A 16,161-nucleotide genomic window follows, 5' to 3' on the forward strand; every position below is an offset into this window, starting at 1 on the left:
CGGAGCCCCTTAACGTGCCCGGCTCCTGCTGCCCCGCATCGCCTGGGAACGACAGTGACAACCCCCACCTCCTGTAGTGCACCTGTACGGGGGTTGTGGCCCCAGGCAGGGACACCCGAGCCACCAAAGCCCCCAAGCTCCAGGCCTGAGCAGCTAGGGGAATGTACCAGAACGTTCCATGACCTGAGCTGGGCTGAAATGGAAAAGTACCTGACAGAAGTCAGTTACCTCAGCCCCTGTAAAGAGTGATCCTAAGCAAGGCCCTCTGAGCTCTCCTGGATCACAGTGGGCTGTGACTTTACTGTGATTTTACTGAGTCATTTGTTCCTCTTTAAGTTGATCACTCACTGAGTGCTGCTAAAATTCAACCTCTTGATAGAGTGCATACTATAAATAAATTCTGAATTACTGCTAAATCAAGATGTTCATCTGGGATATTGGTAGAACTTGCTGTTGTGTTCCATGTCAGGTCTTCTGACGGTCCAATCCTGAACCTATCTACCAAGTAAGTGTTCAAAGAGGTCTGAGACAATTATAGTATAAACAGGCCCAAATGGATCCCTAATGGTCATAAATCCAGGGGGCTGCTTTTGGGATTGAGGAGTTCAAACCTTGGGTCTCCATCGGGTGATGATGCTCCACGAATATGACTGTCTCCAAATCCACAAACTCTTCCACCAAGTACAACATTCCGCATAGACCCAAAGCACTTAAACTGACTGAGGAACCATTTTAGACTGGTTTTTGGTGCTGAGTACAAAACACGGTTCTCTGATATTAACTGAAGAGTTTCCAGCTCCCAGGCTGGAGGTACCAAAAGCAACCTGGGTACTGCAAGGACACCAGGGCTGTTCTCAAGCAGAACTTACTTTCTCCAACTGTAGGAGACACAGTAAAATAATGTCCTCTGACGTCTCACTCAGTCTGTGGACCTCTGTGGAAATGAGGGGGATAAAATATTCTGGTAGCAAAACTTTTAATTGCACGGCGATTGGTAGTTTTAAAGCTTTAAAACATGAGATATTAGCCTAGGAAAGCTGACTAGAAAGAGTTCTGAGTGGTCACCTGCCACGTCAGCCATCTGCTCGGGTTTGTAAAGAGGCAGAAATAAGAGCTGGGGCAGCTACGTGCACCAGCGCAGAGCAGGAGGTGCTGGAAAAGGTGCCACGCCTCCTCCACACAGAAAGGCCATGTCATTTGGTTAATTAGCATTAATTAGGCAGCCCCTTTCAAACAAAGGACTTTACAGAGTTGAGAAGCATACGCTGTCCATGGGGGCTGGAGCCTGGGCACAGGAGGACAGCCCCTCCTGGAGAGCAGCAGGTGAGCTGCCCAGGAGCTCCAGCACCAGCCCAAGCGCGAGGCCCCGCCACGGGCGCCGCCACGACCTGCAGATACCCACGGCAGCTCCTGTGCCGGGGACGTGGGACGGGCAGGTCCCTCCTGGCCTTGCTGTGGCCAGGCTCCCTCGTTGGCTCGGCTGCAGGGGACCAGCCTCCCGTGGAGCGTCCCCGGACAGCGCTCCTCACGCGGCCTTCTTGCCAGAAAAGTAAAACTCCATCCCCCTGTCCCTGTGCCGCACCGGCGCGTGGGCGGGTCCTCTCCTGCCCCTGCCACGGGGACTTCTGCCCTGCTGCCAAGGAAGGAGGAACAGTGAGATGGCTACTGGTGCTGCCGAGCAATCTGATCCCAAAGCAGCCTCAACATGCAGAAGAATGTGACCCCAAAGTTCACTAAAAAGGAGGGGAGGCCTGGCAGGCACAGCTCTGGGCTTGGGCTTGGGCAAGTAGGGCCTCTGCTAAGGTGTGGGCATCTATCTTCAAAGGTATTTTGATACTCAGTTTAGGGGGCTGAGGGGAGAGCTTCTTCTAGTCTGCATCTCAAATCCTGGGTTCAGTTTTGGGTCACTCACTCCCAGATGGACCTTGAGGGGCTGGAGTGTGGCCAGAGAAGGGCGATAAAGCTGGGGAAGGGTTTAGAGAACGAATCTTACGAAGAGCAGCTGAGGGACCCCGGCTTGTTTAGCCTGGAGAAAAGGAGGTTCGGGGGAGACCTTCTCTCCACAGCTCCCTGACAGGAGGTTGGAGCCAACTGGGTCCTGGTCTCTTCTCCCAAGGAACAATCAACATGACAAGAGGAAATGGCCTCAAGTTGCACCAGGGGAGGATTCAGCTGGACATTAGGAAAAATGTTTTCCCTGAGAGGGTTGTCAAGCCCTGCACCAGGCTGCTCAGGGCAGTGGTGGAGTCCCTGTCCCTGGAGGGCTTTAAAAGCCATGTAGTTGTGGTGCTGAGGGACATGGTTTAGTGGGGACCTGGCAGTGCTGGGTTAACGGTTGGACTTGATGTCTTCAAGATCTCTCCAACCCAAACAATTCTATTATTCTCCAGGCCTCAACAGCATCAGGTCAACAGTCCCTCCCAGTAGTATTATCATTTCAGAAGCACAGTGGCAGTGCAGGCCCACAGAGCCCCCGGTGAGGTGGAAAGTGGATCCAAATGTTTCATTCTTCACTGAACATGGTATGACAACTAAATCTGAGCCTCCACAAAGTGTCCTTACTCCAGACCAGGCAGGAGGATGCATGGGGGAAGACAGTGCACTGAAAACCCCTCCAGATATGCAACTGTTGGTTGCAACCATTTCCTTCTTCCGTTCCAGCTCCACCACCATGGACCCCACCCAGGCCTACAGAGCACTCTCCTTGCACACCAGTCTCCTCCCAGAACAGCAGCCCAGTCAGCAGAAGCCAGTCTCAGCATGTCACGGGATCCACATCTTAATCTGTCCCCATTCTAAAGTGCAGATACACCCAAAAAGCAAAGGGCAAGGGCCAGTCTCTGTATTTACTGGTCTTGCTGACTTCAGTTTGGATGCACTCGAGCATGGTAGGAATTCTACCTCATGAACAGAGTGGAGACAGCATCAGTCTTGGCTCCCTTCTGCCCATCTGCATCTGGGGGTGGTTAGGCCAGTGGAGGCCTTCAGAGATAGCCTGTCCCTCCACTCATATTTGGCACTAGGTACATCCAGAGGGACAAAACCTGATTAAGAAAAGCTACCTAGAGAAGGTAAACAAAACATGCATGGGTTCACTCTTCAGCCCTAGAGCCACCTGGCCTGGCAGTTTCCATCCATATGATGCAGGGTGGCAGTGTCAAGACTGTTTTGTGACAGTCCTTAGCATGTGCTACCTCAGACTGTGCTTGGCCAAGGTTCTGGGAGGTGCTGGACGGCCCTGGCTGGGGGACACCCCCACAGTGTGACTGATGGCGGCTGGAGCGCTCCCACCCCTCCGAACCTCCCCAGGACTCACGGGCCTCTGGCTGATGTGTCGGCTCCACTCCGGGGCTGTCACCACTGGCCGTGGGTAGGTCTCACCCAGAGCTACCCCCGCCTGGGAGAGAGCAGCACTGTCCAGTGCCCAGGGGGCGTGGACCTCTGCTCCCTGTATGCCCCCCAGTTCTGGGACCCACAGCCGGACGTAGTCCCCCTGCAAAGAGAACCAGCAGGATGGGATCCACTCCGTAACAACCTCCAAGTGCTTCCCAGCACAGGTCGTTCCTGTCTTGAAAGAAAGCAGCCCGATTTCCAGGTAGAGAAGCTGGTGTGCTACAGCATCAGTCTTGGCCCCTCCTGCTAAGCCCTCCACCCAGAATTAGTGCCTAAACACAGACCTGGACACTGGAGCAGGGAGACCTAGGTGCTTTGTTGGGAAAGTTCACCTGCACTGTTCAGGACATCAGGAGATGAAGTCACTCATAAGAAGTCCTTTTTTCTTTCCAGTGATGGAAGGAAACGAAGGTGACTAGCTCAGCTGCACACTCTTGTGCTTGGCAAAATGAAGGCCCCTTGCCCCTGTCTCCCATTAACTCTACTGCTGTGTCCCCTACTAGGACTAATTTCTAATTCCTTGCAAAATCCTGCCAGTGAAAGTTCTGAAAGCCAACATGCAGCTTGCCATGAAGCCAAGGAACAGGGTGGAAACAGGTAATCCAGTACGTGAACCCTAGCTGGGCAATGGAAGGGGCGATTCATCTGCTCCCACCCCTGACAGAGCACAGAGGAGTGACAGGTTTAATCTACTCCCCAGGACTTGCTAAGGTGCCATGCGAGCAGCTCCATCTCTTGTCACTTCTGAGTTCTCCAAGAAGCTGCTCTGTGCTCAAGGGAACGGCTGTGTGAGATACTGATGGGATGTGCCTGTTAGCCAGAGGAAATGGTGATGGGACACTGAACACACAGGACAGGGCAGAGCAGCAGCCTCCTTGGGGACACCAGCAGACTGTAAACATCAGATCTTCCTGTACAACCACGAGGAACCTGCCTGACTGTTGGGAAGGAGATGACAGAACTGGTTTTGCAGCAGCATCCACAGAGCAGACCGATCTCCTGGCACTACCACGAGTGCTTTGCTGCCCTCCTCGTTGTCAGCCAGCCCGCCAGGACTTACATTGCTGTCGTAGTCCAGGCCTTGTTTGATCACGTTGAACTTCCTGTCCTCCCGCGGGTCGTTGCCCACGCCGGCGCTGTACAGCCAGTTGCCGTAATTGCTGCAGACGTCGTAATCCACCTTGAGGACAGAGGAAGGAAACGGTCAGAAGGGCCAGGCCAAGCCTCAGTGAATCTTCTCTCCTCACCCACCCCACATCTCAAAGGGAGATGTCCTTCCACGGAATCAGTCTGGCCATGCTGGGGTAGTCAGAGCTCTCCCATGCAGCTACAGCCATGCTGCATGGCTGCTTTGTACAGCTGGGGTCAGCTTCTTTTTTCTCAGATTCTTATTTTCTTAAAAAAAATCATTCCCTGCCATCATCTGACAGATGCCATGTCAACTAGCCCTAGCTTTTGAGTGCTTATGTGCCAAGAAACAGTAGTCCAGCCCATTTCAAATACCAGAGAAAATTCTTCCTGAGCAGTTACCCACAGACCACAGACTAAGAAAATCATCTCTGCAGATGCTATTAGGCCAACTGGAGAAAAGTCTAACTTGGACTGTACAGGATGACCACACAGAGTGTCTGAAGATGCATTTGATACAAACACTGCAGGCTCTTCCCTGCTGCAATCGACCTTCATCAGGAGATAAGCCTCAGTGGACAGGGACTTGGCAGAGAGAGGCCTTTGCTACGGGAAACACTACAGCTCTCATGACGTAGGCAGCAGGCTGCACGTTGCCAAGTTACTCTGCATCTAAACAAACAGAAAGCTCTCAAGGATGCTTATGTAAAACTGGGGCAAGGCTCCTGAAACGGGCACAAATGAGAGCAGAGCGTGGTCCAGTCCGAGTGCTCTTCAGCTGGGCACAGGAGTTCCAACCTCAGCAGCTTCCCAGCTGCAGGCCAGTCCAGACCCAGCTCGGGGGGGCTGAGCCCGCCTCGCCAAAGCCGAGCGCTGGCAGCTGCCCTGCCTGTGCAAGGAGGCGTCACTCAGCAGGGCCAGTGCCCTCCTCCTCCTCCTCCTCCTCCCCCTCTGCTCAGCCACAGCAACGCCCCCAGCGCAGCGACGCTTCCAGAGTCTCAGCCGCCTCTGGAAGAGGGGAGCTCGCAGCTCCCTTCCCCTCGCTCGGCTCAGGGGTCAACAGCCAGCTCTGCTCCCCGTGCCCCCGGCGCCCCCGGCCCTCCGGCGCCGAGATAAGGAGGAGAACGGTGCCGCCGAGGCCTGACCCCGAGCAGGGAAGCGCCTGTGGGAGGCGAGGGCAAATCCGGGGGGGACTGGAGGAGGCGGGCTCGTTTCCCCTCAGCCTTGCCCCTTCCTGCCATTCTCTTCTCTTTGTTGCTCTCCCTCTCCTTGGGGCCTGACCCTGCCAACGAGTCAGAGCCGAGATACTGCCCCGCACACAGCTCCGGCCTTTCCCCTGGCTTCCTCGGGCTGCACAGAGCTTGCCCGAGTCTCCTGGCCTGCCTGGGGTGCAGGACAGACACCTCCTTCTTCACGGGCACACACAAGCACTTGTGTGGAGCAAGCACTTTGCTGGAAGTATTGGGGTGAAACACACGTCGCTGCCCGTAAGGCCAGGCTGGGTGAGGCCCTGAGCAGCCTGGTCTAGAGGAGAGGTGTCCCTGCCCATGGCAGGGGGGGCGGGTCAGATGCACTCTCAAACTTGCCTGAACACATTCCTGTACAATCTACTCTAAGTGAACTTGCTTTGGCAGGGGGGTTGGACTAGATGATCTCTAGGGTCCCTTCCAACCTCAGCCACTCTGATTCTGTGACTTCAGAGGCAAGTGAGGCCAGCTTCAGTTCTGTACTGGCCTCTACCACTCTATAGCTCTATCTCTCACATCAGCCTCCTGTCCCTTGTGTGTTGCTGTGGGGATGCCACCAGGTTAAAGTAACAGCTGTCCAGCGATGTGTCAGTGGGACACGAGCTGAAAGGAACAGCTTGTGGTCAACAGCTGGCTGGATACGTGCCAGTGTGTGCCCAGGTGGCCAGGAAGGTCACCAGCATCCTGGCTTGTGTCAGCACTAGTGTGGCCAGCAGGACTAGGGCAGAGATCATACCCCTGGACCCAGCACTGGTGAGGCTGCACCTTGAATCCTGGGCTCAGTTTTGGACTCCTCCCTACAAGAAGGACACTGAGGGGATGAAGCATGTCTAAAGGGCAACAAGGCTGATGAAGGGTGCAGAGAACAAGTCTTAGGAGAAGCAGCTGAAAGGGACCTGGGGTTGTTTAGTCTGAGGAAAAGGAGGCTCAGGGGAGACCTTCTCACTTTTCACAAGTCCCTGACAGGAGGCTGGAGCCAGGTGGGGGTCGGGCTCTTCTCCCAGGGAACAAGCAACAGGACAAGAGGAAATGGCCCCAAGTTGAGCCATGGGAGGTTTAGGTTGGACAATAAGAAAAAATTCTTCCCCAAAGGGTTGTCAAGCCCTGGACCTGGCTGCCCAGGGCAGTGGTGGAGTCCCCATCCCTGGAAGGGTTTAAAGGACATGTAGATGTGGTGCTGAGGGGGACATGGTTTAGTGGTAGACTTGGCATCGTTAGGTTTATGGTTGGACTTGATGATCTTAAAAGTCTTTTCCAACCTAAATGATTCTAGGATTCTAGGATTCTAGGATTCTAGGATTCTAGTGTCACGTACAGTAACTACAGGAGCTGGATCATCCACACCAAAATGCAGCCCCTGCTTGGCAAGTCACTGCCACAAAGCTTAGGGCACGCAGGGGACAGCATCACAGAATGGGCTGGGTTGGAGGGGACCTTTAAAGGTCATGTAGTCCAAATCTCTTTCAACAGGCAGGAACATCTTCAACTGGGTCAGGCTGCTCAGAGTTGCTCAGGTTGCCCTGTCAAACTCACCTGGAATGGTTCCAGTGATGGGGCATCTAACACCTCTCTGGGCTACCTGGGACAGGGTTTCACCACCCTCACTGTAAAAAATTTCTTTCTTTTATCCAGTTTAAATCTCCCTCTTTTAAAACCATCACCCCTTGTCCTGTCACAACAGGCCCTGCTGAAGAGATTGTCCCTGTCTGTTATAGGCCACTTTAAGTCCTGAAAGGCCACAAAAAGATCTTCCTGGAGCCTTCTGTTCTCCAGGCTGAACAACCTGGACCCTGCAGAAGTCTTGCAGAGTGTCACTGTGCAAGCCCAGCACTGCTCCTCAGGCTGTTCTCACCACCCAGCACGGTGCCACCGACAGGCTCTCCATCACCAGAGACAATGGCAACCAAGCAGAGGCACAGAGCTGGGCTGAGCACTGCCAGCCTGCTCAGGCCTTCCAGGGAAGAAGCCACGGTGCCTGAGGATGGAGAAGCAGCCCAGCTATTGACTGAGCTGGCACAGCCACTGCCTGGCATGCGAGGAGAGAGCTGGGGCTCCAGCTGGCACGGAGGCCCGTGACTCACCAGAATGAAGAAGGATGCCTCCAGCCAGGGTGGAGCTCTCTGGAAGCTGATCCAACTATTGTCCACACTCTGGCCTGTTCTTGACTGGGTGGCTTCCCTGGCCACGGCACCAAGGCATGGACACTCTGCCAGCGCTGGCTACAGTGCCCAGAACAGATTTCTTATGTTCTATTTCTGGCTGTCCTCCTCCCCAGCCTTGGGGCATTGTTAACCTAAGTTATATTGGAACATTTTCTCAAGTGGGACAGATCTCTGGCTAAAAGCCTACATGGAGGATCAAAGCTACCCTTGCAAACTTTCTAACTACACCGTGGTTGATGGCAGCTTTGCTGTGGCAACATTCCCCTTTCTCAGGTGAGCTTTGGGAAGGAGGTGCCATGCAAACACATCCGTGCACTTGTGTCAGCCTGAGGACTGCTGATCATCTGCTCCATCTCAGAATCACAGAATGGTTTGGCTTGGAAGGGACCTCAACAATCATATAGTTCCAACCCCCCTGCCATGGGCAAGGACACCTCCCACCAAACCCAGCTGCTCCAAGCCCCATCCAACCTGATGTTGAACCTAGTGCTGAAGCAGCCACAAGTTCCCTGGGCAACCTGTGCCAGTGTCTCACCACCCTCACAGTGAAGAACCTCTTCCTTACACCTAATCTAAGTCTCCTTGCTTCCAGTTTGAAGCCATCACCCCTCACACTGTCACTACAAGCCCTTGTAAGAGTCCTTCCCCAGCTTTCCTGTAGGCACCCCTGAGATACTGGGAGGCTGCAACAAGGTCTCCCTGGACCCTCCTCTTCTCCAGGCTGAACAACCCCAACTCTCAGCCTGGCCTCACAGAAGAGGTGTCCCAGCCCTCTGATCATCTTTGTGGCCTCCTCTGGACCCACTCCAACAGCTCCATGTTCTTTTCATGCTGAGGACTCCAGAGCTGGACACAACACTCCAGGTGGGGTCTCAGGGTAGCAGAGCAGAGGGACAGAATCCCCTCCCTCAACCTGCTGGCCACACTGCTTCTGATGCAGCCCAGGATGTTTGGGGCTTTCTGGGCTGCACTCACACACTGTTGGCTCCTGTTGAGCTCTACATCAACCAGCACCCCCCAGCCGTTCTCCTCAGAGGTTGGGTGGCAGAGATCCCGGGGTTCGGGTGTCGGTAACGACACCGACCCAGATGCAGGACCTTGCACTTGGCCTTGTTGAACTTCATGAGGTTCACACGGGCCGACCTCTCAAGCCTGCCAAGGTCCCTCTGGATGGCATCCCTTCCCTCCAGCACGCTGACTGCACCACACAGCTTGGTGCCACCAGCAAACTTGCCAAGGGTGCCCTTCATCCCACTGCCCACATCACCAGCCGTCCCCCTGTGGGCCACCCACAGCAGGGAGCACACACAGCTCCAGGTACACCGAGAGCGCAGCCTCACCAGCAGGTATTGGAACCACTCTGCCCCCATCCTCCAGTCCAGGCCCAGGTCCTTGGTGAGAAAGCTGGCGACGTTCTGCCGCCCTCGGTTGGAGAGGAAGCCGGTGGCAGCCAGCTCCCGCAGGCTGGCGTCCACAAAGGGAACCCCCGTCCTGCCCTCTGCGGAGACAAGAGGTGGCACTGGGACACTTTTGGGTGTTCATCAAACAACCTGGGGTCAGGCACTCACAGCCACCCGAGGAGGTGGGACAACGCGGCAGGGAGAGATTCCAGGGAGGTTGTCACATGTCCACCTGGGCAGGGAAACCTCCCCGCAGTGTGTCTCACCAGCCAGGCAGAGCCTGGCCACCCATCAACCCTGTGGCCTGCTCCCGCGTGGTGCTCAGTCATAGAGTCACCAAGGCTGGAAAAGACCTCTAAGGTCATCCAGTCCAACTGTCAACCCAACACTACCATGACCACTACACCATGTCCCCAGGTGCCACATCCACATGTTTTCTGAACCCCTCCAGGGATGGTGACTCCACCACCTCCCTGAGCAGCCTGGGCCAATGCCTCACAACTCCTTCACTAAAAAAATTTTTCCTAATAGCCCATCAAAACCTCCCCTGGAGCAACTTAAGCCCAAGAAATCTTGGAAGGGAAGCCATGCATCCCACACTCACACCAGAGAGGGCTGGACTCTTGTTGGGTGGTGACAGTTTAAATGACAGGGTCTAATCACGGTGACAGCTCCTCAGGTAAATTGGAATTAGCATGAGGGCACGTGTGAGCGTGCAGACACGTGGAGACCAAAAGCACACTTAGCCAAAGCTGCAGTTTCTACTGACCTTTCCAACAGTCAAAGAGCTGAAGGTCCTTTTTCCAGGAGACCTCTTTGCTTTGAAGCCCTATTAAGGAAAAAAAAGAACTGCTAATGAAGACAAATGCTGATGCAGCCAATGGCAGCCAGGGGCACCTTGGCTGACACAAGACGTTGGGATGAAGGTGGCCCTCTCAGTGGTGTTACAGCTGCACTCCTCCTGCAAAGCTTTCAGGATGATTTGTTCCTCCTTTCAAGGGGTGTGTCATGCACAGAGAGGATGTTCAAGCCCTAACAGATTCTGATTATTTTGTGGGTGTTTACTTTTTTTTTTTTTAATTAATAATGACTCAGACCTTACAAGTGGCTGGAAATGTGCTCCAGCCTAAGCTAGTATTTCCCTAAAGCCTTATCAATAGTTACTTGGGAGAAAGGACCAACCCCCACCTCACTCCAACCTCCTTTCAGGGAGTTGTAGAAAGCAAGGTCTCCCCTCAGCCTCTTCTCCAGACTAACCAACCCCAGGTCCCTCAGGCATAAGCCATGTTCCCCAGGCTCTTCCCCAGCTTTGTTGCCCTTCTCTGGGCCTGCTCCAGAACCTCAATGTCTTTCTTATACTGAAATGCCCAAAACTGAGCCTCATACACAAGCTGTGGCCTCCCTAGTGCTGAGTCCAGGGGCACAATCACTTCCCTGCTCCTGTGCCTAGGTGTGGGCAGGTGCATCACGTGGAGAACAGCTCCCCCAGCACAGGCATCAGCCGTATGCTCTCCTGACTGCATGGACAAGACATTTGGTGTAGACACCTGCACGTAAGTGACTGAGTCTGGAGCTGAATCTCACTCTGATTCCTGGGTAGTGCAAGGCAGAAAGAATAGCTGGTTTCTTGGGATTCATGCTGCTGGTTCAGTCCCTGCTCTGTACCAGACCCTCTGATGAACCTGAGCGAGCCTGAAGCCTGGATTCTCTCCAGAGGTGGAGTGTCTCCAGAAACAGGTTCTTTATGCTTATTGTGCTGCTGTTTCCCACTGGCACATGTTAATAATAGACCCCCTATCTCATCAGATTTGGGGCAAAAGTCTCAGTGTCCACACAGTGTCCAGCACTGTGGTGTGAGGTAGTTCTGTGCTAACAGCAAGTCCTCAGCAACATCCCAGGGTGGTGACATAAGTCCTATGAGAATGTTTGTCCAAGACAACGCCAACAGCGTCTGCTCTTACTTTCCTGTGCTAAGTCTGTACCTCTCCTCTCCCAATATGCTGACCCATACACACCTCCTGATGAGAAAATCCTTCTGCCATACTTCAGGGCCACAAATCGAAAGTAGTCCCGCCACAGCAGCTCAAAGAGGACCCTGGAATACAAAGATGTGTCTGTATTTCACTGTGGGACAGATAAAATTACCAAAATTAGGGTTTTGCTTCTGTAGCACCCATCATTAACACCGTGAGGTTTATTCACAATGAGCAATTTCACAAACCTGCCCATGAGAGCAGTTCTTGCCCCAAGCCTTATCTAGCGCGCGGCCAGATGGCTCCAGTGGAAGCAAACTTTGCATCAATCACTTGGGAAGATTTCCTCAACTCGAGTGCAGGAGCAGAATTTCAGGTGACCTGTTTCTCATCTGTCCCTACCAGAATGTAATTCTCCAAGGATCAGGGTGAAGACCTGATTCAGCTTCACATTTCCCCATGAGCAAGCCTGTCAGCACATTCCTGAGAGCTTTGTGTCGATTTAAGTAATAATCTTTGTAAGGGACTTAAGGCACCTTTCAGAACTGGGTTTACAGTGCTCTAGCTCCTGAGGTCAAGTGCTGGGAAAACAGACAGTTCTATACAAAGTTCTGTAGTCCCACAGAAAATGGACAGTTCCATACAAAAATTTTTATCTAAAAGGAGCTTCCTGTAAAATGATGGCACCTGATTCTCTGAGATCTGCTTCAGCTCCCTGGCTTACTGGAGATACCCTGCTCAGCTGATGTTCAGGCTTGCAAGATCTTTCTGGAAAACTCCATCACAAAACAGGACACTGTCCAAATGCTAAAAACCAGCGTGGTGATGCTGAGGTTCAGTCAGGCCCTCGTGTGGAGCCACCATGGCCTGTACTTCACTGCACAACTGACTGCAGTGCCTGGGAGCTTGACAGCTTCTCCTTTATAATTATTAATCACTTTAAAATGTTCAGATCACCACGGCACCCAATTGCAGGCAGAGTAACTGGCTACTAGATGGAAAAACGTGTGTAGATTCATTTCTTGAAGTCTTTTTTCTCATAATTGTCTTTGAAGAAAAAAAACAAACATACACTTCAACAAGCAAAAGGTCGTTATTTGATCTCTCATTTGCATTTTATTGGAATTGAGTATTTTGGCCAGAATTGTTGGCAATGTTCTGCCCGTGCTTCACCAACCACTGCGCTGCTTGTCATGTTGCAAACGTAACAAACCAACATGAACACCTAGTTCTGCAGTTTGCACAGACTTGCTGGTTTGTTTTTTTTTCCCATCCAGGTCTAGCACTGGGCCAGGCTCCAACATGAACCTGCTTCTCCATAAGAGCTCTTGACCAGGCCCTAATTCAGTATCTGGGCAGATCAGAGGGTGTAAGCAAGTTCAAGGCCAGTTTTACAGTTTTAAAAATCACGAACCACAATTTCCCAGCAACAATAATGACAATTAGCATTAATAATGTTTATAAAGTGCATAAAACCTCTGGATGTCACAGGCAGACTAATAAATCCCCAGTGAAAGAGAGCTGTGACACAACCCAGAGGAGCCAGACAGCAGGCACAGGAAAAACAAACATTAATTAAGGAGAAAGTTAACGAATCACTCTCTCCTGTGCTTGACATGCCCGTTTCCTTTGCAGCTGAAAGAAGCAGCAGTGACCGTGCAGGGACATACCAGTAGGTGCTCTGATTTGCTGTTCTCTCTTTCTCATACTTCTGGATCTGCTGGTAGATGTATCGAGGTGAAATGCAGCCCAGTGCCAGCCTGGGGAGAGAAGTGACACCCTGAGCGTGCCACGGGCCCGACGCCTGCACCCAGGGACTGGAGGGGAAGGGCTGTGTCTAGAGCTGCTCTCTGAAAACCCTGCTCAGTTGCAGCTCTGCTGCTGGCTTCCCAAAGCCAAGCTGTATGACTTCTTTTCAGCTCTGCAGTCTGAGAATTAAAATGCCCCCCTCCCCAGGGTATGGCTGGTACAGGAGTCTCCAGCTGAGAGAAATCATTTCACACAAGCCTAAAGGGCTTTGATCATCTGGTGACTCAATACACCCATGACAAACCCAGAAATGGATCTCAAATGTCTACATCACCTGCCCGAGCTGTTCACAGCCCTCCTTTTCCTGCAAGCCCAGGGCTCCTGTACCCACAGGGCCTTCATGTCATTCCAGTAACCCCAGAAGACAACTTGCTAAAAATCTCAGACAGGGTGGGAAAATTAGGGAATCAAACCCAGCTCTGGCATTTCAGACCACCAAGCTCCTTCCATTTGTTCCAAAACAGTGCTGTGCAAGACAGGAAACAGCTTGTCCACACCAACCCCACCACAGAGGGTGATAAGGAACTACTTTTACCTTGATTTTCATAGAACTGTGTTTGACTGCAACTTCCCCCTAGGGCTCGTGGAAACATTTGATGTTCTAATGAATTTTGAAAAACAGGAAGGACCTGAAGAGTTTTTCCTTCATTGCTGACGAGCTCTAACACTTAGAAATGGCCAGTATGAGATGTGAGGGAGTGGCTGTGATTTGAACCGGCCTGATCTCGGTTATCTAACAGAGGAATGCTTTGGGGCCTGCAGATCAGGACTGTCTGCTCTGGGCAAACGGCCAGCTTGGAAAAACTCGAGCAGAAGCCACGGAGAACTTGTGCAGTGCCGGTGGTGCTGGGACCCCGCGGTGCCAGCAGGTGGAGCCAGCCACCACGGCCGCTGGAGCGCAAAGCCAGCCGAAAACGAGAACTCCTGCCCTGGAACAGCCTCCGAAGGCTGTTGGCGATACACTCCAGATGCTCTCAGCGTTAGGCTGAGCTGCGTTCTGATGCTGTAGTTTCAGTGCAGAATTAACTCTGCCCTTTCCAGCACCAAAGACTAAAACCTCTAACTAGAATTAATCTTTTTTACCCAACCAAGAAATGCTTTGGCAACAGGGGTAATCAGAAGTGTCTCTTCACCCCACAGGAAAACAGAATGGCAGTGAGGTGACTTGCCCCACGGTATTCAGTAAACTATAAAATCATAGAATCACTAAGGTTGGAAAAGACCTCTAAGATCTTGCCGCCCACCCATCACCCAACACTCCCATGACCACTGAACCATGTCCCCAAGTGCCACATCCACATGTTTTTTGAACCCCTCCAGGAATGGTGACTCCACCACCTCCCTGGGCAGCCTGGGCCAACGCCTCACCACTCTGGCAGGGAAGAAATTCTTCCTAATGTCCATTCTAATCCTCCCCATGTGTAACAACCCCATTTCCTCTCATCCTATAGCTTGTTACTTGGGAGAAGAGACCAACACCCACCTCTCTACATGTCTCCCCTGGCTCTCTCCAGCACCCCAGACACACAGCAAAGACACAGTGTGTCCATCCCCACGCCCAGGGAGCACTCAGCAGACAGGTAACCTCAGTTTGGGATGAGAGCAGAGTAGGAGCTTCCAGTCTCACAACACAAATCTTTACCACGGTGCAAATTTGGTTGAATAATCCACTCCCACCAATCCGTTCCGAGTCTCCTTGTAAGATGCAACCAGGTTCTGTGTGAGCAGAAGAACAGAAGGGTTGAACACTTCACCTGCCAGCTGCAAAGTGTTTTGTTGCATACAGGAGCCAGGGCTATCTCGCAGGGCTGGGCTCCCTCTCATGGCTGCCTGCAAGGATTACAGAGCTGCCGAATTACTGCCTCCAGTGCACAGGAATGAGTCAGGCCAGCAGTTTTCATTGCAGCTCAGCCTGCAGCACGTTTCTCTCTCCACCCTGACTCCAGCTGTGCTGCTCTGCACCCATTCCCGCCTGGCTCCAGAGCAGCGACCTGCTCCCAAATGCCAGTGGGACTGGTGGCCAGTTCCCCTGCCCCTGTGGCTGCTTGTCTGGGTTTGAGAACCACGGTGTCTGACAGTGACCAACACCCAGCCAGGGGAGTCCTGATCGCTGTTATTGCTGGGCCACCCAAATTTACAGCAGGGTGCACGTCAGCCACCTCCCGGGCACTCCACTGATGGTGCAGGGGACACAGGGAAGCCTGACCTCTCCTCCCTCCCCTCCGGGTTACAGCTGCTGAAGGGCTCTTCTAGCTCACCAGGGAAGACAATATTTGCATAACAAGAAAGAAGGAACTCGTTTTCCAGCACTGATTGCATTAGTGGCTGACCAAGAGTAGAAGCCCTGTGTGTTGTGCTGGCTCTGGCTGGGCAGAGTTCCTGCTCTCGGCACCTCCCGCGGGGCTGGGGCTGGGGCTGGGGCTGGGGCTGTGCTGGAGGCTTCGCCGGTAGCACGGGGATGTTGGGTCACCACCCAGCAGAGCTCACACAGAGCCAAGGCCTCTCCTGCTCCTCCCCCCACCCCACCAGAGAGCAGGCTGGGGGTGCACGAGAGGCTGGGAGGGGGCAGAGCTGGGACTGTTGACCCCAGCTCACAAAGGGTCAGGATGCACAGAAAAGACGCAGTCAGCAGCAGTTTCACTCCACCAAAGTGAGGGAGCAACTTGTAGCTGTAACTAATAGCTGCAAGTTTTAAACCAGACTGCTGGGAACCTCCTGCTATTTTTAACTGCAGACAGCAGCTTGGGTCAGTTGTTCCTCATCCCAATTGCAACTGCAGCCCAGCAGACCACTTTTCACTCCTCCAAAATGGAGGAACTACATTGCTGATGACACGGGACAGGAGAGTAGAATGGTCAAGTCAAAATTGTCCCAGTTCCCAAAAGCTGTAATGGAAAAGAAAGACCTAAGAGAGGTGGTCACTAAAGTAGATTCTTGGCCTACGTTTGCGGTTCCTGGATGACTTCTTTTTGATTTATTTTGTCTCCCAGAAAAACTGAAATAATGCTAATTCCCTCCTTTGTAAAGTATTATTAAGGTTAGATGAGGC

General features: G+C 52.8%; 1 protein-coding gene across 1 annotated transcript; it reads right to left on the minus strand.

The window, feature by feature from the left end:
* Window positions 1–1,525: 1,525 nt before the first annotated feature.
* LOC103773996 (cryptochrome DASH-like) lies at window positions 1,526–14,828 on the minus strand (the record flags this gene model as incomplete). The annotated part of the gene is made up of 8 exons (XM_008941377.1): window positions 1,526–1,633; window positions 3,317–3,493; window positions 4,454–4,573; window positions 9,271–9,428; window positions 10,100–10,159; window positions 11,346–11,425; window positions 12,974–13,063; window positions 14,755–14,828. Coding segments are annotated over 8 exons (867 nt in total), but the record flags the coding sequence as incomplete, so codon positions are not given.
* Window positions 14,829–16,161: the final 1,333 nt, after the last annotated feature.

Source organism: Merops nubicus, unplaced genomic scaffold, assembly GCF_000691845.1.
Source record: "Merops nubicus isolate BGI_N331 unplaced genomic scaffold, ASM69184v1 scaffold21095, whole genome shotgun sequence".
Lineage (NCBI taxonomy): Eukaryota > Metazoa > Chordata > Aves > Coraciiformes > Meropidae > Merops > Merops nubicus.